The 24230-nt window shown below is 37.1% G+C and overlaps 2 protein-coding genes across 10 annotated transcripts in view; one reads left to right on the top strand and one right to left on the bottom strand.

Moving 5' to 3' along the window:
* Asb7 (ankyrin repeat and SOCS box containing 7) overlaps positions 1 to 14797 on the bottom strand; it is a 39190-nt gene extending 24393 nt beyond the window's left edge. For 3 of the 4 annotated variants that reach the window (XR_007107262.1, XM_047541647.1, XM_047541648.1), the window contains exons 1-4: positions 14307 to 14797; positions 14030 to 14129; positions 7816 to 7937; positions 5526 to 5786 (exon numbers count right to left, since the gene is read on the bottom strand). Coding sequence is in view for 3 of the 4 variants with exons in the window: in XM_047541647.1 (XP_047397603.1) it covers positions 5526 to 5736 (211 nt within the window). In the remaining variant the exon portion in view is untranslated. Of the gene's footprint in view, positions 1 to 4054; positions 4097 to 5525; positions 5787 to 7815; positions 7938 to 14029; positions 14130 to 14306 lie in introns of those variants that run through there. The other variant, XM_047541649.1, reaches the window with a different exon arrangement.
* A 347-nt stretch (positions 14798 to 15144) lies between these two features.
* Lins1 (lines homolog 1) overlaps positions 15145 to 24230 on the top strand; it is a 33999-nt gene continuing 24913 nt past the window's right edge. For 3 of the 6 annotated variants that reach the window (XM_047541930.1, XM_047541929.1, XM_047541925.1), the window contains exon 1: positions 15145 to 15421. The gene's annotated coding sequence lies outside the window, so the exon portion shown is untranslated. Of the gene's footprint in view, positions 15575 to 24230 lie in introns of all 6 variants that reach the window. The other 3 variants (XM_047541928.1, XM_047541926.1, XM_047541927.1) reach the window with 3 other exon arrangements.

Raw genomic sequence — 24230 nt, 5'->3', positions numbered from 1 at the left:
GGTACCTAATATAGGTGCTCAATAAATAATTTCTGAATAAATACATGAGTAAATTATTTAGAGGGAACCAAATGGACAACTCACCTATGAATTCTCTCTCTCTCTTACACACACACACACACACACAAAAGAAAGGGGAATAGAAGGAGGAAAGGAGAAGGTTGGAGAGAGCCAAATGTTCAACTCTTGTTACACATTTTTTTTTTCACTCATTTCCCCCTTTGGTGATTTTGAAAAGAGAAGGTCTGATAAATTCAGGTAATGTTCTAACTCTATCACAAGGCTAGCCCATTTTCAAGCAATAGTTTTTGATAGAAGATCAGTGTTATCTCTATCAGGCTGGTAAACCATTATTTTAGATAACTGGTGCTAATTTTATCTCTTTCTGAAGAGGAAAAAAAAGGGGGGGTGGTTCCTACCCTAATGAAACTTCAGACTAACTGGAGATGGAGATATTGAATAGTAAACTAATTTACCATGCTTATTGACAGGTGCTACAATAAGAAGGTCCAGGGAACAATACCATGCAATAGAGGTAGAATATCTTACTGGAACAGTATTTTATCATACAACAGGGACATAAGCGATGATCTCAGCTGACCTGAGAGAGTGGCAGGAGAGGTTTGAGGGAGAAATAAGCATAAACAAGGGAAAGGGGGTCAGAGTGAGGCAAGCATAAGAGTGACCTATCCAGGAAAAAGCCCAAGCTCAGCAAAGGTGTAAAGGAGGTGGGGCTCAAAGCTTCAGCAGGAAAGGTAAGAGGAGTCAGGTTCTGCAAGCAGATCACAGGAAGGACTTAAAATAGCATCCTCAAGGAAATAGGAAACCACTGATGGATTTTGAAAAAGAAATATTTTAATTTCCATTTCTGACAGATAAAATTATTTGGAGATGGGCTGGGTTGGGGGGCGTGGGGCGAGATGATGTGGAGATGAAGGAGACCAATTCAACAGTCCTGGTGAAGAAAGAGGCTTCCCTGCCTAAGAGTCGGGCAGCGTCTCCCATGAAAAGAGGTGAAACAGTTGACAGCTATTTACAAGGAAGAATCAATACGAATTAGTAACTGATCACATCAGAAGTAAGGAAAAATGTGTTTGAGATGGTTTCTAGACTTCTGGCATTGTGGCCCTACACTGTGGTGCCATTTATTGGCAAAGAACATAGTGGGGGTAGTGGCTTGTACCATGCCGTGATACCCACAAGTTGTGAGAATGGAAAGGCAGGACTATGCTAGTAAGTACAGAACATGCCTAAGCATTGTATATGGTCACAGGGAGCAGGTAAGAGGAATTTCCTCTCCCACAAATAAATTTGTCTGAATTGGTTCATAATATGCTAGAAAAAATATTCTCTGAAGCTCTTACTCTATTAGGATAAAAGGAGCAGGAAAGGGATGCTATAGAAGAACAAATAAGGGTTTATCCAAAAAAAATTTTTTTATTAAAATGTGTTATAGAATAACAGTACTTAAAACAGAATAAATGGAACCACATGTGAAGTTCTTTCAACTCCCCGTTAGAAAACTTTATCTGATCCAACAGTGCATCACCATGAGGAAAGAAGGAAAAATGAGGCTATCTTTGGGGAAAAGAGGTGAAAATTGTACATGCACAAAAACCAATTCTGGACCAACCTAAATAACACAAACCTTTTCAGAAGAAAATACAGGCAAATAATGATCCCAAGACATGATGTATTTCCTAAACAAGACATAAAAAGGCACAAACCATAAGACAAAAGAGAAACAGAACACACATACATTGAAATGTAGATTTTTGCCCAACAACAAAAACATCAAAAATGTGGAAAAACTGGGCTGGATGTGGCTCAGTGGTAGAGCATTTATCTACCATGAACAAGGACTTGTGTTCAATCTCCAGTACCACAAATGATTAGTAAAAATTAAAAAGAATGTGGAAAAAAAAAACCTACAAATTCAGAGAAGATTGTTGTAATATGTAACTAACAAAGGGGAATATATAAGCAATTCCTCCAGTCAATAAGAAAAAAATAGAAAGCCTAGTCTCATAATTTTTCGTTGATTCTGCAAAAAAAAAAAAAAAAAGAGGCAAGCATGTCACACACAGGAAGAGCAAACCATCTGCTGATACACTACTGGCAAAGGTAGGAGAATGGGCACTGTCCCACTAGTCTGTAAGGACATAAGCAATTATAACCTCTTTGGAGGATAATTTGTCAGTATCCATTAAAAATTTTTTGACGTGGCAAGTGCATGTCTAGGAATTATTAAGGAGAGAAACTTACATATGTAAAAAGATCAGTCAAGGACATTCTCTGTAATACTACTACTAGCAGGAAAATGAAAACAATTTAATGTGTCCAAAAACAGGAGTTAAGTGGAAATAAATTACATAAATAAATTATATATAGAACTATAATCTCACAAAGAATTATCACTAAGCTGTTAGGTGACAACAAGCAAGATACAGAACAGAATATTAAGAAAAGGGAGCAGGCTAGAAGGTAAAGGATGGAAAAATAATTATGCCTATATGCACAGACTATCTGTGCAGGTATTTAAAAAAACGATGAACAGTTATGGCCTCTAGGAAGGAGATTGAGACTGGGACTAGGACTAATGAGGATCTACTTCCTCCTCTCTGACCAGTCTCTGGTACCTTTAATTTTGTTTTTATTAAGGTATATACATATTACCTTCTCAAAAGATAAGATCTCTTGAGAAAATTTTGTCCTTTCTCAAAAAATTAAAAAGAGAACAAATGATAGTAAATCCATATTAATAAATACATATTGAAACTTCAACATGTGTTTATTGACAGCTATTTATGAGGTAGAATCATTAAGACTTAGTATTAATCATATTAGGACCTAGGAAAAAGGTGTTCATGATGGTTTCTAGATCTGGTATAGTAGTCCAGTCACATACATAACATATCATCTATGGCGGCTTTCACGTTACACGTTACTATAGAACTCATGTGATAGTTCTCTTTGGAGTAATGACAACATTCTAACATTAATTGTGGTAACAGATATCCAACTCTATAAATATAGTAAAAGTCACTGAATTGTACACTTTTAAATGAGTGAATTGTATGTGAATTGTATCTATTTATGATGCTAGGGATCAAATAAACCCAGGGCCTCACACTGCTAGGTATACACAGTACTACTGAGCTACACCAACTCCTTTGAATCATACAAATGAAGCTGTAAATACACTAACACACACACACACAAACACACACACACACACACACAGAGAATTATACGTATACAGAGGGAACAGGGGTTAGAAACTGTGGCCCACAAATCAAATGTGGCCCATCATTGGTTTTCCTCCCCTCCCCCAATTGATTTTGTTTTGTTTTGTTTCATTTTGTTTCAAGACATGGTCTCATTATGTTGCCTAAGCTGGTCTGGAACTTGCAATCCTCCTGAGTCAGTCTTCCTCATAGCTGAGATTACAGGCACGTACCACTGCAGCCAGCCCACCACTGATTTTTATAAAAAAGGTTTTAATGGAACAGTCACACCTTTCACATATGACCTAAAGCTGCCTTCTTATTACAAGAGCAAACCCCTGATATCAGAAATATCTTTAAGTCATACAACTGAGTATAAAGCAACTGCTGTAGAGTAGTAAGTAAGCATATTGCTTACGGTCAAAAACCATACATTATACAAAACAGTATAATACTTATGAGTACATGCAATGGTATTAGGTCATGTTCTGGAAAGATAAGAACCAAATGAAACTTATACCCATAGTTACTTACAGGCAGTGGAAGGCAGACAAGGGCTAGGGTTTGGTGAAAGGGGACTTGGGCTTTACTTGTAATTTATTTGAAGATGTGTTTTATTTGTGCTAAGGAGACAGTATCCATGTATTACCTGAACAAACTTTTTCTTCTTAATTTTATTTTTAATTAATTTTTTTTTTTTTTTTAAGCAAGGCTGATGGAAGCAGAAAGTAACAAGACTACGTAGAATAAAATATGTGAGCTCTGATCTTGGTCTTAATTTTACAATGTACTGCCAGAATTTTAAGTGTTCTTGATCCTACACCCACCTTTTTGTTTTTTCAATCTTTTTCCTGGCATTCCGCTTATGTTTCCCCTTCATTAACTTCGGAACTGAGGTTTTCAAGTTGTATGGTGAAATGATGTGGAAGACAACTAGAAAGCAGGCACAGGCCAATGAATTTCTGGGTCCTGTTGACAACTCACTTATTTCAGGCATATGATTCCCATTTCAGGGCCCCTGGGATGTGTGACTACTTCCAATCTCAGGTTTCGCTTTGTCCTGCAACTATTCCATGTTTGTAGACATTGTACTCATAATTCACATAATTCACACAATCCTCATGAGAACTGTGGGACTTCTAACATGTTTATGCACTTTAGAATGCAAGGAAGTTTGGCTAGCTTTGCAACAAAGCACAGGTTTAAGAATGAAAGTCTATTGTTTATGAGCAATTCAGGACTTAGAATGGCACATGTGTAACCTGAGTTCCAATCAAGCTGTTTTATACCATAATTTATAGAGCTAATGTGGGTACAAATGATAAAAAATAAATAATTCACCTTAGGAAAATCAAGCAGTTGAAGTTCAACTGGAAGAAAGAGAAAAAGTAAACTGATGTGGAACAATCATTAGTTTAAAAATCTTAGTAGTTGTGCACACACCTGTAATCCCAGTGACTCGGGAAGCTGAGGCAGGAGGATCTCGAGTTCAAAGCCAGTTTCAGCAAAAGTGAGGCGCTAAGCAACTCAGTAAGACCCTGTCTCTGAATAAAATATAAATAGGGCTGGGGATATGGCTCAGTGGTCGAGTGCCCCTGAGTTCAATCCCTGGTACCAAAATTAAAAAAAAAAAAAAAAAAAAAAAATTAAAAACAAAATCTTAGGGAGAGGCACAGTTTTTTGAAGCAAAAACATCAAATGACAAATGTAGTTTCCAACTACATATATTTATACAAAATTAGACCTCAGAAAAACCAGTTTTCTTGCAGGATACCTAGAAACTATGTACAGTTCTGGAAAAGGTGACTACTCTAAAGCAATGATAATAAAGCAAGAATCCAAAATAAAAAGAAAGACAAATTCTAAGTATAAGACGATTAGAGCCAAGATGTTTAAAAGAAGTCTGCACTAAGGTCTCTCTGCTTGAGCAATTATCAACAGGGGAAACTTGTGCAATTCTCTAATTATAAGTACCTCAACCACTTCTGCTTCTGAAAACAAAACTTAACTACACAACCCAAGAAGGGCAGATTAGTTAAAATTACTTGAGAAAACCTGGCTGTATATAGAAACTATATATGTAGGGGGGAAAGTTAAACTCATCTTTTAAACAATCTGGTTTTAAACAAAACTCACTGTTTTGTTCACCAATTGTTCACAAAGAAGGGGGAACAAGATGTTGAGTATTAACGAAAAAGAGGCATTAAAAATTACATACACACATGGGCACATGCACACATGCACTTTAAACATGATTTCAAGTTTCTCCATGGGGAGAAAGGTTTGTGATAAACTCACCTCCGTGTTCTAGAAATACTCGAACACATCTTTCCTTTCCTCTTGCTGCAGAGAAATGAAGCAGGGTCCAGCCATTAGCATCTCGGCCATTTGGAGAATAGCCTTGTTCTAACATCTTTCGCACTGTGTGAACATCCCCAGCGGCCACGGCAGCCTGAATCTGCAATTCTTCCTGGAGTTCAGGGTTCCTTCGACAATGGTGGTGTAACATCCTAGCGAGTCTACTTTTTACAAAGGATTCATCAGGTCACAGGGATCAGCCTTTCAGGAAGGTAGAATTTATGAAATTTAGAATATAATATGTGGCTCCTAATACTACATGCACAAAATATCACAGAATTATCTCCATTTGCTAAGTCAGTACACCTAAATAAATAATAGTTCATATTCCTGGTTAACATTAAGATCAAAATTTCACTAAGATGACAAATGATTTTGCCCTGAACTCCTGGAACAAAACATTTCTTCTTCAACCTTTTGAAAATTCAAAACAAACAACATATGGGCATAAGAGTTTTACTTTAGATAAAATGGGAGGTTACACCAGGTAGCTAAAAAAAAATGGGAACCACCAAAGGGGCCAAATTAGGAGTTCTGATTTATGTGGTGTACCACAGAAGAGATTCAGGTCACAAATATTCAAGGATTCTATCACTGATCAGAAGTAGTAAATATGAAACATTGAATGGACAATCCATGTTCTTTAAAGACTGTAGACAATTATGAGAAGTTAAAAAAAATAAAAATCTTTAGGCTGGTTCTTTAAAGTAAATCAATAATATCTTATTTTTAGCCTATGGTGGAAGGTCGGGGGAAGGAAAAGTGGACTGAGTTAAGTAAATTAGAGTAAAATATTTTATTATATATACCTTCCTTTTGTCTATTTCTGTTTTTTTCTATCAGTGTTTCCAAGTTTAGGTTATCTGATGTATGAGCTGCTACCTTCCTTTTCTGTCACATCCTCTTTGCAATTTCTAATTTGTTTTCCAGAAGTTTTACTTTATTAATATTCAAAGCAGAAAAATCATGATCTATTTTAAAACTCTTAAGAATCTGAAAAACCTGTTGATTAATTACATGATAAAATATTTTAAAGGAAAATACTTAGAATTCCCATAAGCTCTAGTAGGTCACAAAAGAGATGCATACTCAAACTAAATATAAAATGAGATCTTCATGCAAACAGGAATAATCCAAATTGAATTGGTGAAAGGCTATATCTCATATATGTGAGTACAAAAACATTTTAAACTCTAATGAGCTTCTAGGAAGATATTCCAATTGAACTCATTTGAAAGAATAGATTAGACTCATCTTTTAAGTAATAGTTTCCATTTCTAAAAATAAAAATTAAAAATTATGTGATAAGGCCATTTAAAGACATTTTGTTCTCATATGTAGGTTAGACATTTTGGGATACTCTTGTGACCAATAATAATTTACCTTGCAAAATTTCTCCTTATAGACTATATACAGTTTAAACTAAGCCTAACTTAGGTCAAACCATCACAGCTTAAGAGTACAAATATCTCATATGATTTTATACATGGAACATTATGTAATTACATATTCATAAGTATCACTACTAAGTGATGTAATTTAAAAATATGAAGTTACTGCTACAAATAGTTTTCTCAGAGAAAATACGGAAATTAGAAAGTTCTTCACAATTTGTTCTCTTAAAAAATAAGATTTTCCCCTATCTCTTCACTTAGTTACTTCACTGATATTAAACCTTGTCTTAGAAGTCTTAAAGAATTAGGTTTTTGCTTATTCTCAGTGTTATAAGAGAAAAGTTGAAGATCATCAGAAAGAATTAATACAAACTAACTATATACTCAAAGCAATCATCTTTAACAGAATGTTTGTAAGTGGGATGATTTTCTTGGCACTTAAAGGAGGTCTGCTGTGCAAGAAAGTCTGAAACAGTATCAAAACAAACCTGAATTTTCTTTTAGCAAGTGTTGTATGTAGTATACTGCTGCTATGTCACCCTCCCCCCCAAAAAATTGAAACAGTATCAAAAACAAACCTGCATTTTCTTTCACCAAGTTGTATATGTGGTACACATTAGTTGATTTATTTTTTAATTCATAATTTACACATTTCTTTATTTAATTTATTAATTTATTTTTGATGTTTGGGATTGAACTCAGGACCTCACACATGCTAAGTATGTGCTCTACTACTGAGTTATTCTCCCAGCCCAGTATGTTAGCTGATTTCAAGAAAAGTGAAAGTTAAATGGCCCAATGTTGCACATCTGATTGATAACCCTGATTTACCTTACCTTTCAGAAGAGAGTCCCTTCTCCTGGTGTATAGATTGCCTAATAACCATTGTGTACATATAGCATTGTGGGGAGGAGTTCAGAGGGTTGTCCAGGTTGCAGAGCAAAAGAGCCTTCTTAACCTAAAAACAAATCAAATAACAATCACAGGGAAATTCCTAAAAATAATAAAGAAATTGTAGCCACTTGCAGAGTCTTTTATGGTGAGCTTAAATTTCAATACTTTATAATAAATCTATACAGAGAGAAAGAACTCAGATAAACTCTTAGAGAAAATGATCTTGTTACTTACAATACTTTTCAAGGTGGTATCAAATATGATTTAGTTACAGACCCCCCCCCCCCCATGTAGTTTTTTGTTTTTGAAGAGTAAAGAAAGGAAGAAATCACACATTTGGATTCTGGATGCAAGCACAGATTCTTCTTTTTCCTCTCCTGAGAATGTATCTTCAAACACTTCATTTGAATTACTTTTTAACTGACACCATGAGTTACCTGTTGTGCTTTCTAAACAAGATTAAAAGGAGAAAATCTACACACTGAATATAGTAGACGGCCAGGGTCAAAATGGAATCTATGACAACTAAAAGGATAAATGCTGGTGTCTCATATGCTCAAGAGGCATCAACTCAATAATGTCAAAAATATTAATTCTTTATGCATACATCAAACTAGGTAAAACAGTAACAATACTTTTGTCAACTTCCCCATATGAATCCTGGCGGGGGTGGGAACAACTCTCACTGTATCTACAAGAAAAGGGATCTTTCTCCATGTCAAGTGAATACTAGCTCTGTTAAGGACACATGCAAAGTGATTTCCACACATCACAAGAGAATCACTCTAGGAATTATGTATTGGGAAAACCACCATCCCTTCCCACGGTGACAGGACAGAGGTGCCAAGCCCCCTATCACTTAAACCTTCAGGTGAGGAATGGCCAGACTACCTGGCAACCTGACAAACCGCAGGGAAAAAGTAGCAGTTGTTGTAGGTGCTGCTGGCTGCAAGCTAGAATTTTCAACCAACCCAAATTAGTATAGTTTGGGTTGGTCTTTTGCTCTTTTCACATCTGATTTTTCTTTGTCAAACTTTTCCAAGGAAGGCAAAGACTGTTAACTTTCACTGGGAAATAAAATTTTAAATTCTACCTTATTGTTTTTAAATAAATGAAGTAGATAAGATCAGAGCACCTCCTACAAGGCAAAGTGTAAAGAATGCAGAACAATTCTTATAGAAATGACTAAGTCTAAGACTGGGGCAGGAAATATAAAAGATGAGCCTGGAGCAGCTTGTAGTACTAAAAAGCCTGTGTCAATGGAAAAAAACTCAACCATGGACTAAGTGGAGAGAACAAAGGAACCAAATGAAAGAGCCCTCAATGGCCAAAGATGAAACAACTGGAGCAAGAAAATACTTCAAATAGTACTGAATTATAATCCAAAATATAAAATAAATACCATTGATCACACACTGAAATAAATGACTGAAATAAATAATAAATAACAAATAAAGGGAAGAAAAATAAAACCCCTGTTCAGAGTTCCAAATAATGTGTGTAGTTAGTACCCACTCAAGAAGGTAACAAATATATATTAACATAGTATATTAATAGTAAAAACTGGCTATGGAATATATGCGAACTCTGTACTATCTTTGTGATTTTTCTAAGCTATGGTAAAATAAAGTCTATTTAAAAAATGCAAATCAATTATTTCCAATGGTGATCCTCACACATTTCCACATATGACCTATGATCATTTTTCACATTAATGGCATTTACATGTCAAAAATGAACATCGTTGGATACCTTATTTCTAAGTGTGTCCTAGCAGTCCCTGCCTCCCAAAAGTAAAGATCAATGTGGTTTCAAGCTCATAAGATCCTTATGGTTTTTATTGGCTTCTAAATAGCCATCACCACTACCATGGAGGTGGGTAGACATGATGGGGAGGAGTTCATGACAGCTGGGGGACTGAGGAAAATACAAAAAAGTATTTGTTAATAATATCAGGAAAAGACTGGATATTAAAAGATAAAGTGACTAAATTATTTCTTCCCACAAGAAAGATATATGAACATTAGTAACTTGTGATAATTCCATATAAGCTATTTCAATCAAACAAATGAATGCCCACTGAATGTCTGAGCTGACCAGGATTGTGCTAGGCCTTGGCCACAGGCATCAGCTCTGGGGAGTATTTTAATAGACAGTTCTGCATACATAAAATGAATTTTTTTAAATCCTAGAAATTTCAGGATTATTTTTCCCTTATCTGATAAAACCAAGCACTATTAATAACTGCAGGTTTAAATCAAGAAAGAACTCCTTAATTATATCTGATTCATCATTCAATACAGGGAAAAACACATACAAACCATGTACTATGTAACATGATCCCTGTCAATTGCATCATTTTGAATTATGGAGGGCATTGATTTATTACCAAAACAAGCCAATAGTCCAAAGCATCAGACAATTTTCTCTTGGTGTTATTTTATGAGAGCTGCACCCAATAGGGTATTAAAAAAAAAAAAAAAAAAAAAAAAAGACCATAGAACTTAAAAGTGAATACTGCTTTCACTGGTAAAAGGGCCTATTACAAACCATCAAGGAAATCCACAGATGAGAATGGAGAAGAGCCCATTTTCCCTCAGGGAGTATGTGTTTAAAAATCTGATAGCTCATGGAAGTCACCTATGAAAAAAAGGAATATGGCAAAGGAGACAATTTTTTAAATAACATATTCAGTGTGAGGCTGTCTTGATGACTTGTGGACTCAGGAACTAATGATCCTCTAAGGATACAATCTTTAAAAATTCCATTCTAAGTTTCACAGTCAGAATAAAGCAAAAAGTATACAAACACTGAATACTGTAGAAGTATGTATCAAAGTGAACCAGTTCTAAAATATGTATCATTTTTATAGGCGATCTTATTGCCCAATGTTAACACTGTGTTTAAATTTTGCTAACTCATCTTTTCCTCTCTCATGGGGGTCAAAAGAAAGCAATCTTGGGTTCCCAAAGTTTTATACTGTTTAATCATATTAGAAACTACAAGTTCAGAAATTAAGATAAATTACCATCTAATTTCCATATAGGGGTCAAGTGAACCTCATTTAGTAAAACCAAAACTTCTTGTTTCACATATTTAAAAGAAAATATGTGGTATGATAGTGAAATAAAAACCCCATAAAACTAAATATATTTAAACCTGTCCAAAATTATAAAACCTTCACCAAGTTTGACCACATTTCTCCAATTTCCTTCAGTATAAATAACTAGAACTTAGTTGCTTTTGCATATTATTTTCACTAAAAGTTCACACATTTTTTGATTAAGTGATACAAATTAGAACTGTCTTTATGATTTCACACAAACTAGAAACAAGATAACAGCTTGCTACTCAGAAAAAAGAAATAAGTATTTCCTTACAGAGTAAACAAAGATATAAGCTGGTAAAGAAATAAAATCAGCAACTTCAAGGATACTGGCTCTAAGGGGGGAAACAATCTACCAGTGACTCACAAGACCTAAGAAGAAAGATGGATACAGAAACACTCCAAGGCCCAAGGCCCAATCAACACATACAACATAGCTGAAATGCATGTTAACGAGTTCTACTTATATGATCAAGAGCCTGAAACCCAAAATAAAGTGGAGGTGTTATTTTAAAATCGCTCAACATAGCATAGTGTTTATGTTCCTAAACAAATATGAGGGTATTCGTAGTTCCTCCAAATTACTGGGCCTGGGAATAACAGGGATTTATTATTATGTACAACATATCTATGACTCACTTAATTTTCAGCAGAAAACCCAATATCCTAAAATGTAGATGAGACAATAAATGAAATTTTAAAATTCACTTATCCAGACTCAACTCAAAGCTTAAATCACAAGTATTAAGAATGATGCTACCTTGTCAATATTATTGTAATAACCCATGTATGCCAATACATGGGTCAGTAAGTGGAAAGTCTTCAAGAAAGGAGACAAGTGTTATACTGTGGGTTGCATTCACTGGAAAATGAAACGAAAGGCTGAAAGTCAGGTAGTAGATACAACATAAACTTTAAATGACTTTAAGTTTTTTAGGAGTAGCATATACCTCTATGTCACCAAAGTTAAAAATGAACAAAATAAGGAGATATTGTCATGCTACTAAATAATTATGAATGTATTATCCACAGTATTCTAAAGAGGCATCATTGAATAGAATCAATTAAAATCAATTAGTCTCCCCTATGTGATTATAAATGTATTATTTGGTGATCAAATAAATTGAAGCTTTTTTTTTTTTTTTTTTTTTTTTCAAAATGATGTGTCTGGCAATAGAATTAACACAAAGTTGGCAGCCAGGTTGAAAAAATACAAACAACCTAACTGAACATGTTGGTAGTAAGTACCCAAATTAAATATTTTAAATGTTTGGCATAAGCTAGACCAAATACTCTCATTTTAGAAAAACAAAAGTTGAGCCGATCCACAATATTATGTAAGAAATGAGAATGAACAGGTGGGAAACATGGGAAAAGCAATGCCCTCTTCACAAGTTTGACTAGTGACAGACTTCCCCTTCCTTACTATCTCAGATAATGGAGATAGCCTTCAGAAATGAAGACTTACTAGGATTAAATCCAAAGCAGAAAAAGTATTTCAGCAAGAGGGCTAAATAGAAAACATTTACTTCATTTTAATCTTTAAGTCATATCTCAAGTATTTAGCATATTTTTTAGGTTCTAAAGTAATCATTAGGTATCTCTGGTTACTTCCATATTTAAATAATAAAAAGCAACCTTTAACTTGACAGCTTTGTGCCTAGTTTTTACTGAAATTATCAATTAGCCTTGATTCCTGTATACATACAAAGGCCAACCTATATTTTCACCATAGAACGGTCACTGGTAGATGGTGCTTCTAACTACATTCAGAATATACTCTCCCTTTGACATCCGGTTCCAGAACATGAAAATCCCTTAAAAGTACCTTCAGCTATATCTTGAGAATTAGCAGAATAAGTATGGAAAGTAGAAAGTCCAGTGGAACAGAGTAAGTAAAAAATCATGTTATTTGAAGTACTTTATTGTACCAAAAAACCCTTATGCAATCTGAGATATTAAAATAACCCTGAGGTTAATAAGTCACTTTATACTCTTGCTAGTGGATGCGAGAAAAGTCATTCACTTGGCTGATTTCTGAATGAACTTTTATATAATTTCTGTGCTCATATGTCCTCTTTAGGAACTACATTAATGTCCTAAACTTAACCTTTAGTACATTTTCAAAGGCAGCATCAAAATAGGCAGCAGAAATGTGATAACATGAATTAGATACTTAAATTTCAATCTAGCAAATTCTCTGAAAGGGTTTTGAAATGAGAAAACTTTTCATTAAGAGGGCCAAAATTAAACCCCAGCTATCTAAACACATCAAAATATTCCTTTATTTTTGCATTCATGACTGTCAAATAATTGTTAATAAGATATTGTGTAAACTTTTGTTTGTCTAGAATACCTGTGATATAACAAATATCTCTTTGTAACAACTTTGGTGTCTATTCATATTTGTCACACACAAAAACATGAAAACCTAAAGAGTTAATCATACATACGTGCTTCTGGGGCTAATACTTTTTTCATACTATTCACACTCAAAAGGTTAATATATTCACTTTTTACTATGGAAAAAAAAATCAAAGTATTTTTGAAACATAAAAATTTCAAGCTATTAGTTTACCCTCTACTACCAGACTGTTCTCAGGTAACTGAAAGGTTTTCTGACACAGGTACAGAAGAGGTGATAGTAGTAAATGGGGGGGGGGGGGACAGTAAATTGTGGTTTAATTAAAAAGCAGTCATTCAGAATTAACAAGCAATTAACATGGAATTGAAGAATTCCTATGAGAGTAAGGAAGGTGGTAGAGCTACAAAAAGGTCTCAAAGCTCAGAGCAAATGGCACAGTGTATCAAAAGATAATGCAAAACATGGAAACACACTGACTGAACAGAGAGGAAAAGGAAAATACGTTTCTGGAATAGAGAAATTATTAAAATGTTAAGGATCAGGCCCCACAGTGTTTTTGTTTTTGCTAAGAAACTGGGGTCTAGGAAAGGGTGCATCACCAAGCAACCGCCCTGAAAATAATGCACTGCCTAATGAGGTAGGGGCCAGGAATAAACAATGGGGGAGGGGAGGTCTGGCTCATTACCTTTATAGAAGATGCTGGTTAGAGGCACTCTGCCTGCTGCTTCTCTGGTGAGTGGACAAGACCCTTTCCTGCTCCCGAGTGTCCTCCGGTCAGTTCACACCTGGAAAACAGAAACCAGTGAGTGGTGCAGTGCCCCAGGGGCGAGGAGGAGAGGGTTCTAAGAAAGAGGGAGCAAAGGAAAAAGCTAGAAAGTGGCAAGGGCAGACAGGCAGGAACAGTGATCCTCCTTCCTCCCACACCCCCAGGTAGCCCCCTCGGAGGAGGTAACTGACTTTACCTGCTTCCTCAGCTGCTGCTTCTCTTCCTCCTTTCAACCTCCTCCACACTCACCAACTTCTCCATTGAAGAAACACCCCAGGCAGGGCCGGACACGGGTGTTCCCGATCCTCCTCGGTGCCTCACGGCCCTGGCCCGGAGAGCATCCAGACAGCCGAGTAGGGTACGGGTGGCTGTCCTGGCCTCCAGGCAGCTTCGGGACAGGGGTGCAGGAGGAAGTCCCGGCTCGGAGATGGGGGGTGCAGTCCCGGTCCAGGGGCTCGGAACAGGGGGCTGTCGCGCTCCGGGCCGGAGGCTTCTAGTTACAGAGGGACTCAGGAGGTCTCGGGACAGCTAGGTCCCAGGTCGTACAGGGTCCGAAGTGCCAGCAGCTGGGTCTCCGGACAGGGGGCTTTCGGGATGCACTTTGCACTGGGCCACCCCCGCCCCCTCCCTTCAGCACTTTGGGGTCACTGGGATGGGACCAATCCTTCAGCAGCCAATCAGCGGCCGCACTGGAGCCTGAGCCCTGAGCCGTAAACCAGGTCCGGGGTGGGAGGGGGTGGGAGGGTGGGGGCGACTTGGTTGGTTGGTTGCTTCCTTCTCTCCTCCTTCCCCCGGCAGCCCCCACCCCCTGCCTGCCGTAAAGCTGCTTGCGAATTCGCGACAGTTAGAGGAGGCGTGTCGGACGGTGCTAAGTCTCGTCTCCGATTGGTCTCATTCACTTCCCCTCGGCTTCCCCGCGGAGGCTTCCAAGGCTCCGCCCCTGGCAGAGGGACTCGAAGTGGTTGCTAAGAGACGCTGTACACCGAATGGGACCTGTGCGCATGCGGGAGGAGTGGATTAGCGTATACATTCTGTGAACGACGGTGGCCCTGAGAGAACAGATGTGAACACGAATGGCGTTGCGAAGGCAGAGCGTCCTGAGCCAATTCCGGGACAGGTAACCGCAAGCGGTTGTTGAGCTGAGCGACAGGAGAGGCGTGTGTACAGAAGACTGAGGGACTGGTACCAGAGCCGGGGAGGCAGCGGTCTCCACGAAGTGAGAAGAGGAAGTCCGTGTCCCGTCGCCTCTCCTCAGCGCTTCTCAGACTCGATTGCCTAGTCCTTGGTGCGTCTGTCGGTCTCAGAGACCCGGTGAGCTACAGGCTGGGGATGCCTCCAGTAGGGTGCAAGATAGCATTGTCTTTGGAATCGCGATGCTGGCTCAAGGACTTTCCTGGAGGGATAGCGGTCCTCTGGTCCACGTCCTTGTGAGTGAAGGGAATGTGAGAGTGGGAAAGATAAAAGGTGGGCATATGAAGACGTGTTTATTAAATACGTTTCTTCATTTCACAAGTGTTTACTGGCCAAGCACTGTTCCAGTCATTGGGGAGACAACAGAAAGCGAGAGAAAGGCAATCACTTGTGTTTTCTTTTTATCAAGGCAGACAAATACAGGATGATCAGGGACAGTCTATATGAAGATAAGCAAAATAAGGGGATCGAATTTGACGAGAATGTGATAGGTTGTTTTAGGTAGTTAAGAAAGGTCCCAGAGTGACATTTGATCAGCAGTCTGAACAACAAAGAGCTAGCCACATCAGGATGTAGGGGAAGAAATTTGCACGCAGAGTGAATAAAAAGTACAAAGCTTCTGATGCTGGAATAAACTTGGCTGTTCACAGGAACTGAAGAAAGAAATCCACTGTAGCTGAAGCAGGGTAAAGGGTTGGGTTGGTAAGAGCAGAAGGTGTGGGACAGGCAGCAGATCTTGCAGGACATTATAAGGACTGCTTTGGCAGTCTCTTATTTATGTTTGAATAGACCACTGACTTGCTCAATAGAGAAGACTGGTGGATTAATTAAACTGGTGGAAACTGGTGGATTAAGACTGGATTAATGCAATTATGGACAGCATATTTGTCCAGGCAAGAGATAATGTCTCAGACTAAGGTCACCCAATACACCAGACATTTGACTCCCACCAATATCCTAAAAAATGAAAGACCTGCTTGATCATATATGAAGGAAATATTATAATGTATCAACTACTTTTATTTAATAAGATATATTAAGATATTTTGTGGCAGGTGGGGATCATAACCATTTGTTTGTTCCCTACTGTTTTCTTCTATCTGTCATTCATTTATTCAAGAATACTTGCTTGGTTCCTCCCACATGAACCACCTACATGCTTAGGTGGACAAACAGGGCTCAGTCCTGTCCAGAGAAGCTCACAGTCAAGTGTGTGTGTGTGTGTTGGTGGGGGCAGGGGGACCAAACTAAAAAACAGTTGAGAATTCAGTGAGACAAATACTGTGGTATTGATTTAGGGATTATTTGGTTGAACTCTCTGATCCTGACTTGGATATGTAGAAGACTCTCTGGGGGTAATGGTTTCCAAGTTGAAGGTGGAGGGTGGAGAGAAGATGGTTGAATGTGATTTAATCAGAAAAAGTGGGCTACATGCAGCCTGGGAGTCTCTTAAGTGCACAGTTTCCAGGAATGTTAGAAAAAGTATGGAGCTTAATTTGTGACCTTAGAAGTGAGGAGACCCCAATAGTTAGATCTCAAAGGACGTGCTAGACCATGTTTAAAGGGCTTGGACTTTATTCCAAAGAAAGTAAACATTTTTTCAGAAGGAAGTGGATGTGGGGTAGGCCAAGATACAACCATTTAGGAAGGAATTAGTTGCAGTTGTTCAGGACAAAAGTGGTGAATGCAGCAATGATGGTGAGGATGGAGGAAGAGGGTCAAGGAAGGGTTAGAAGATGCCCAGGTTTCTACCTTGGGTAACAAGGAAATATGGAAGTCATATTAAACTGAGGAGTGTAGGAGAAAAGTAAGTTGAGGGAAGAGAAAAAGTGTTGAGTTTACTTATGGTGCCTGTAAAACCTCCAAGTGGAGCTCTCCAGGAGGCATGTTGGTACTTGAGTATTGACAGTGTGATTTATGATGGTTCAACTTACTGTAAGTATCAGTAGAAACTGTACTTCAAATATTGAATTTTGGTCTTTTCCAGGCTGGCAATAATGCAGTCCACTACTCTCTCAGTGCTGGCAGTGGTAGTGACCCACAGTTCCCAGTCAGCCACAGGATCACCAGAGGAAACCACCAGAACTCTATAGCATACTGCATTGCCGATGTTTTCTGGATATTGTGTTTTGTGGTTTTGCGTCCCATCAAATCTACAAAATGCCCATCTGTGTCTCCTGTATCCATATAATCATTCTGTTTTTTTTTTTCACTTTCAAAAAATATTCAATAAGTTGCATGAGCTATTCAACACTATTTATAAAATGGGCTTAGTTAAAATAAAATAATAATAAAAAGTTATAATAATAAAAATAAAAATAATAATAATAATGATCTAAAAATAGTTAGATCATTTTGCCTAACTAAAAGCAAATGTTAGGGTCCAAGCATGTTTAAGAAGGCTAGGCTGAACTATGATGTCAGTTAGGTTAGATGTATTAATGCATTTTTAACTTGTGATAGGTTTAACAGGAATAACACCATTGTAAGTCAAGGAGCATCATAGAGAACTTAGAAAAAAACTAACCTATAACTCTGAAGGGTAATAATTAAAGATATTGAAAGTCCATGAAATTGTTCTAAGGTTAAAGAGGCCTGAACACTTACAGATCCCAACATATAAGAGACTAGGAGAGGAAGAGGATCCAATAAAGGTGACTGAGTAGGACCTTCCAGAGAGGAAGGAGTTCCATTACACAGTTATGGACATGAACATATGCTTATTTTTTGTGTAAGGAATTTTTCCCTTTGACCAGGAATTTCACCAATGAAATTATAAGTGGAAAAAACAGATTAGTAGAGAGAGAAGAGTAAAATGATGTGTTTTAAAGTCTGACACCTCAAACTGGTAGAGAAGGCACTTGAACATTATAGATTATTGATTTATATACATATCTGGTGAGTGTAAGACTTCCTTTTGTTCTGTGTAAGGCTTTTCAGAAAATACAGACTCTTAGAACATCTTTATTAACATTTGCTTGAATTATAAAATGTAAAAGTTTTGTTCAGTAAGAACCAGGTTGCAAATCATGCAAGAAATTTTCATCATTTCTGGTTGTTACTTGAAGCTAAATCCCTTTAGAAAGTATAGTTATATAACTGTATATTCAAAAGAATAAATGCCAAACTCTGCAAGCAATTCCAAAAGAGAGATTTCAGGAAACGTCTAGAACAGTGACGCATTTAAAATGAGGTAACTCTTGCTAAAAACAAAACAAAACAAAAAACACTTTGATGAATACTACTTATTTTGGGATATGCAAATTCCAATTTTAATCAGCTTTATTTTTAATCTCATTATACTTCTAATCAGTCATATTTCAAAATTTTAAATCTCTAAATTTCCCTTTTTCCTTAAAATAGATAGCTGAAATATAATTAGAAACCATTAAATTCTAGGAATAATTAGAATAGCATTTGTAATTAAATGGTGTTAAATTATAGTAGCCATTGGTCTTTTAACTCTACCATGATTTTTTCCTAATTTATTATAAAAACAAAACAACATCCCAGGAAGTTTTGAAAAACTTTTAAAATACCTCACCTTTAACTCAACTATATTACCGTGGTTTTTTTTTGTTTGTTTGTTGTTTGTTGAGACAGAGTCTTACTATGTGCCCAAACCAACATCAAATTCGGGATCCTTCTGCCTCAGTCTCCTGTGTAGCTGGCCTACTATATTTTTGTACTTTACTTTTGTCTTTAAATAGATTTTACAAAGCTGTAGCAATACTTGTGCTATGAATTTCTAGACTTAATCATTCATTCTATCTAAAGCAAATCCCAAGAAGTTTCCTTACTGGGAACCTTGATCTCTGCACCATGGTCCCAGTATTCTTCAAGTGATGCGGAGAGAAAAAAAAAAAAAAAATTAAAAGTGGTGTCTTATTAGCATTGTTAAAAGAACTATATGGGAGGCCATTGTTTTGGATTATGTTGCTGTATTAAGCCCTGTGAACAGACCAGACCAAACCAGAATGGAGTCACTTGTGTTAGATGCCACTAATCTAAGGAACTTTGAAAAACATGAGATGTCCAGCAACAAATCAGAAGGGGCCCTGTGTGCTTGAACTAGCATAAGGATGCTCCTCTGTTTTAACCCAGTAAGGAAAATAACTTTGAAATAACCAATCCATTTTTGTTTTTCTCTCCCACTCAGCTCATTGGAACACCTTTTCTCAATCTTTAGATTAAATGCAGCTCAATTCATGAATTATTAATTTTAAAAAAAGAACTATTAGAGAAGGACATGGTGGTGTATACCTTTAATCCCAGGTATTGGGAAAGCTGAGGCAATAGGATTGCAAGTTTGAGGTCAGCCTGGGAAATTTAGGGAAACTAAGGGAAACTTAGCAAAACCCTGTCTTGAAATTTAAAACAAGGACTGGGTTTGGAGTTCAATGGTAAAGCCCTCGCCTAGTGTGCATAAATCCCTGGGTTCAAGCTCCAGAACCACAAGTAAATAAAATGGTTATTAGCTCTTTAAACTAAATTTCTTAAAATTTTGTTTTTTAACAGCTCATATGTAATTTATAAGTTCAGTTTTATAACATGTACTATTATAAAATCAGGCAATTTCAAACTCTAAAAAGGAAAGAAAGGAGAGAAAGAGGTGTATAAATATGTAAATGGTTATGGAGGACATATTGTCTTATAGCTGTAGTAGCACACATGCAGCTCAGATAGTGTATTCTCTAAATACTGCTTCACCTGAAAGTTGAATATGTAAGAGTTCTTGGTGAGGGACCTGCTCTCTGAGTTGTTTCCTGATTGTCAGCTCTTCCCTATTTTTGGCCATTTGTTCTTCACTTAAAGTCTACCTACTGTGGATGTAGTTCAATGGTAGAGCACTTGCACAGTAACTCAAATCTCTGGGTTTGATTACCCATAAAATCCTATGTTTAGGTTGCAACGACTTTTCAAATGATAGAGAGATATTACTAAATGGACTTATTCAATCATGCTATTAAATTTTCTAATTCTTAAATTACAACTTTTATTGATTTAAAAATAATTTAGATTGCAAAGGTTTTGGAGTTTGTTTTGTTTTATTTTCAGTGCTGCAGATCCAATCAGGGGCCTCACATATGCAGAGATTTGTTTGTTTCATTTGCAGAGTGCTGGGGATCAAACCCAGGCCTCTAGGCAATAACTCTACCACTGAGTTACACACCCTACCCTAGATTACAGAGTATTTTTAACAAGTTAACATTGATTCGGTTTTAATGGACATCATTTTCTATTCATTTAGGTAATATCAAATTGATAGGAATGGAAGTACTAATTTCACAGCATATAAATGAAGTAACTCAGGATAAATATTTATGAAGTTTAATTCATAAAACCCTAACTCAGCCAGAATTGAGTTTATTCCTTGAGTAGAAAAAAATTATCATTGGTAAAATGCCCAAGTCCCAGTGCAGCAATTCTGATTTAATTGGTCTCTGGAAAGTTCAGGGCTCACGGATTTTTCCTAGTAGTGTTCCAGTGATTTCAGTGTGTGACCAAGGTCTAGAACTCCCACCCAGGAGGCTACATCCTGGCCCTTAAAGCACTTGTTATTTGAAAGAATGAGCAATTTATGCTCTGGTTGACAGTACGTTTTATTTGGGCACTGTTGAGGGACCTGGTCTAGTGAATAGAGCTATCATAGACACATGCATTACGTTGGCTTCCTATCAGCTATCTTGGAGCCTGAGGTCAGCTGTATGTTGCAGGAAGCAGGGATGGAGCTAGGTAGAGAAATTCTACTGTAGACCTTGGTACCTTTGTCCCAGTATAAAAGGTACTGAAAGAAAGGAAACTAACTGATAACTTTTGCGTTCCCTGTAGCTCTTGTGCTGGTAATTTCAGGGATTTTTTTCTTTAAGGATAGTTTTAATTTGTACTTTACCACAACCACTTTAAATATGACTTATATTGAGTACATTGTCAGATATAAAATAAAGACTGAGTGAGCTCAGAACTCTGTTCTATTATGGATACTACTATATAATATGTTTGTAAATTTTTTATTTGAAATTGTGATTGTAATTTAAAATTCAGAAGTTAAAAATGGCATGGCATTAGGGGCTGGGGATGTAGCTCAATGGTACATTGCTCTCCTATCATTTGAAGACCCTGAATTCAATCCCCAGCATGAGGGGGTAGGCAGGACAGACAAAAACATGTTGGAATTAATTTTAATATTGTTTTAGATATATATGCTACTACATTTATCTTCAGGAATATGTTCCACAAATATAAGTGCCTCTCCTATGCAAGAAACTGGAGAAGTAATGAACTAAGCAGACAACTCTTACTGAATTTATGATCTAGCATGGGAAATATACAAATCATTGAACAAACAATGAAAATATAATAGTGACATGTTCTGTAAGGCAAAGTATTAGTACTGGGAGACAGAGAACATCTGAGGAGGGCCTGACCTCAGAGAAAGTCATATTTCAGCTTAAAGCAAAAGGAAAAGTGAATGAAAGAACTTTCTAGGCAGAAGGAACAGCACAATATCAAGGTTCAGAGTCAGGAAAGAACATTTTAAGGAGACTAAGGGAGTATTAACATCCTCCTTGAGTTATATAAATCTTTTCACCATATAAGCCATACCTTAAGTGTGTGCTACTCCTTTGAGGAAGACACTTTTTTAATCAACTGAAAACCAAATAGTACAAAATTCAGCAGTTCTATAAAATCTGGGTAGTCTATATCTACAGACAGTCACTAAATTCTACCTGCCACTGGTGGCACATTTTGGGGGTAGAGGAGAGGACTGCAGAGTAAATGAGTGAAGAAAATCTTTCAATGAAAGATTTCATTCTGAAGGACCACTTAAAACATGAAATCATGTTTTAGCAACTGAGTAGAAAAATTTCATTTTAAAAATATTAATATGCTAGAGAGTGTCTATTTTTAAAATACTTAGTACTCATACAATATGATATAAACCTAAGGAACTTAGATTCTCATCAGAAAAATTGGGTAGATTGGTCAGTGATTCTCTGAGTGTAGGCCCAGGTCCTTTTCTTGGACCCTCCTGAGACCCACAAAATCATAATCTTGTGGCGGTGCTCTCAGCATTTGTGTTCTAACAAGCCTAGCAGGGAATTCCAGTGTTAGAGTTTGATTGATCTAAACCATCTCCAATATTTCTTCTGACAATGAACTGTGATTGTTTTGTTTTGTTTTGGTGGTGATGTTGTTTTTGTTTGTATGTGTGTGTGGTGCTGGGGAGTGAACCTGGTGCATGGTAGGCAAGCACTGTTATCTCGGAGCTACACCCCCAGCCTAAACCTCCGATTCTGATGTTCAGCATCAATTTGTGCTACGCTGGAGAAAAGTTAGCTTTTGGAGTGGTCAAATAATAGAGCTACCTGGTAAAGATACATGCAGATATTTTCTAATGATGAAGTTTATGTTAAATGCTATAATCCCTGTTATTCCATGCTCCTAAAAACAAAACTATTTCATTTTTTGTCTAAAACTAATACCAATTGCTTATGAATCTGTCCAGCAGCTCTGCATTTACTGATATCTGCATCTGCCTAGTTAAAGGTGAACTGCAATGAGTGCAGTCAGGTTTTATGTGGTTCAGACGCCCATGACATCTTTCTTTTGCACTGTTTCCCATCTTTTAGTTCATGTCCTTCCTCCCTTCCAGAAGCTCCATATCTGTTAGTTAGTTCTTACTAAACTTCCTTACTAAAAGTCTGGTAGGCATCCTACCATTAAAAATATATATATTCTGGTGATCAGTATTTTCCTTCTGCCCCTCTATAAAATGAGGAGAGGGGCTATCTTTCTCAAAATAAATCATGTTCATCCTTTTTTTTTTCACAAACATATTTATTCCACTCATAGAAATGCAAAAGAATCATAGACAGAAGCTGAGGCGGATATTTCAGGAACACTTGGATTTCATTTACCCTTCCCAGTATCCTATAAGCTTAGTATCATTGTTGTCCTTTGAATACAGGAGATTGAGGTTTAGAGGATAATTTGCCCCCATGACGACTTTGATGTAGTGAAGCCATTTGACTCCAAATCCCAAGCTTTTATTGGATATACCACTTCAACACAAAATGACTTTAAGTTTTTGAGTCTCTTTTCTCTAACTGGATTGTCAGCCTTTGTCTTCATACTAAAAAATTAAATAAAATTTTTGACCATTATTAGAATCCCAGGACAGAAGTTTAATTGGAAGACAATTTATAAACACTTGAATTTAAGAGTTCTGGGCCGGGGGTGTAACTCAGTGGTAGAGCACTTACCTAGCATGTGCCATGGCCCTGGGTTCGATCTCCTATACTTAAAAAAAAAAAAAAATTAATAGCAATAACTTGGGAACTTGTTCAGAATACAAATTATTGGGCCTTATCCCAGAACTACCATACCTGAAACAGCCCTGCAGTCTGTTTTTACAGCCTTTCAAGTGATACTGATGCAGGCCAAAGTTTGAGCACCATTATTTTAAGAAGGGGTAGTACTGCACCCTACAGCTAGGGCTAGTAACTGCTACTTGTCCCTGTCAGGCCTGAGGGTAAGGAGAAACTCAGTTCCTGGTAGTTGAGAGAGTGGCCTTCCTTCTTTCCAGCCCTTCAAATCTCCTGTTGGAGTCTGTTGGGGCACTGAGAAGGGTAAAGAGTGAATCTAGCCAGGCAAAGGGAAGATACCCAGCACATGTCTTGCTGTTTGAAAGATGCCCCCCTCCCTTCTTTTGACAGCAGAGAGAGGTGCTCTTGAAGAGCCAAACCAGACCAATATTGTTTTTTCTGGCAAAGTTAATGCTATTTTGTTGGGGGAGGGAACCAGAATCCTGGAAGAAACATTTGTTTGGAGTGCCTCAACTTCTGCTTTAAGTATCTTAGCATCTAGACTAAGTAGCCTCTCAGATTTGGTTAGATTTGAACCTATTGTTGAACTAGGCTAAAGC

Source organism: Sciurus carolinensis, chromosome 2 (assembly GCF_902686445.1).
Source record: "Sciurus carolinensis chromosome 2, mSciCar1.2, whole genome shotgun sequence".
Lineage (NCBI taxonomy): Eukaryota > Metazoa > Chordata > Mammalia > Rodentia > Sciuridae > Sciurus > Sciurus carolinensis.
The sequence above is the reverse complement of the archived record's forward strand: the minus strand, read 5'-3'. Positions and strand labels throughout refer to the sequence as shown.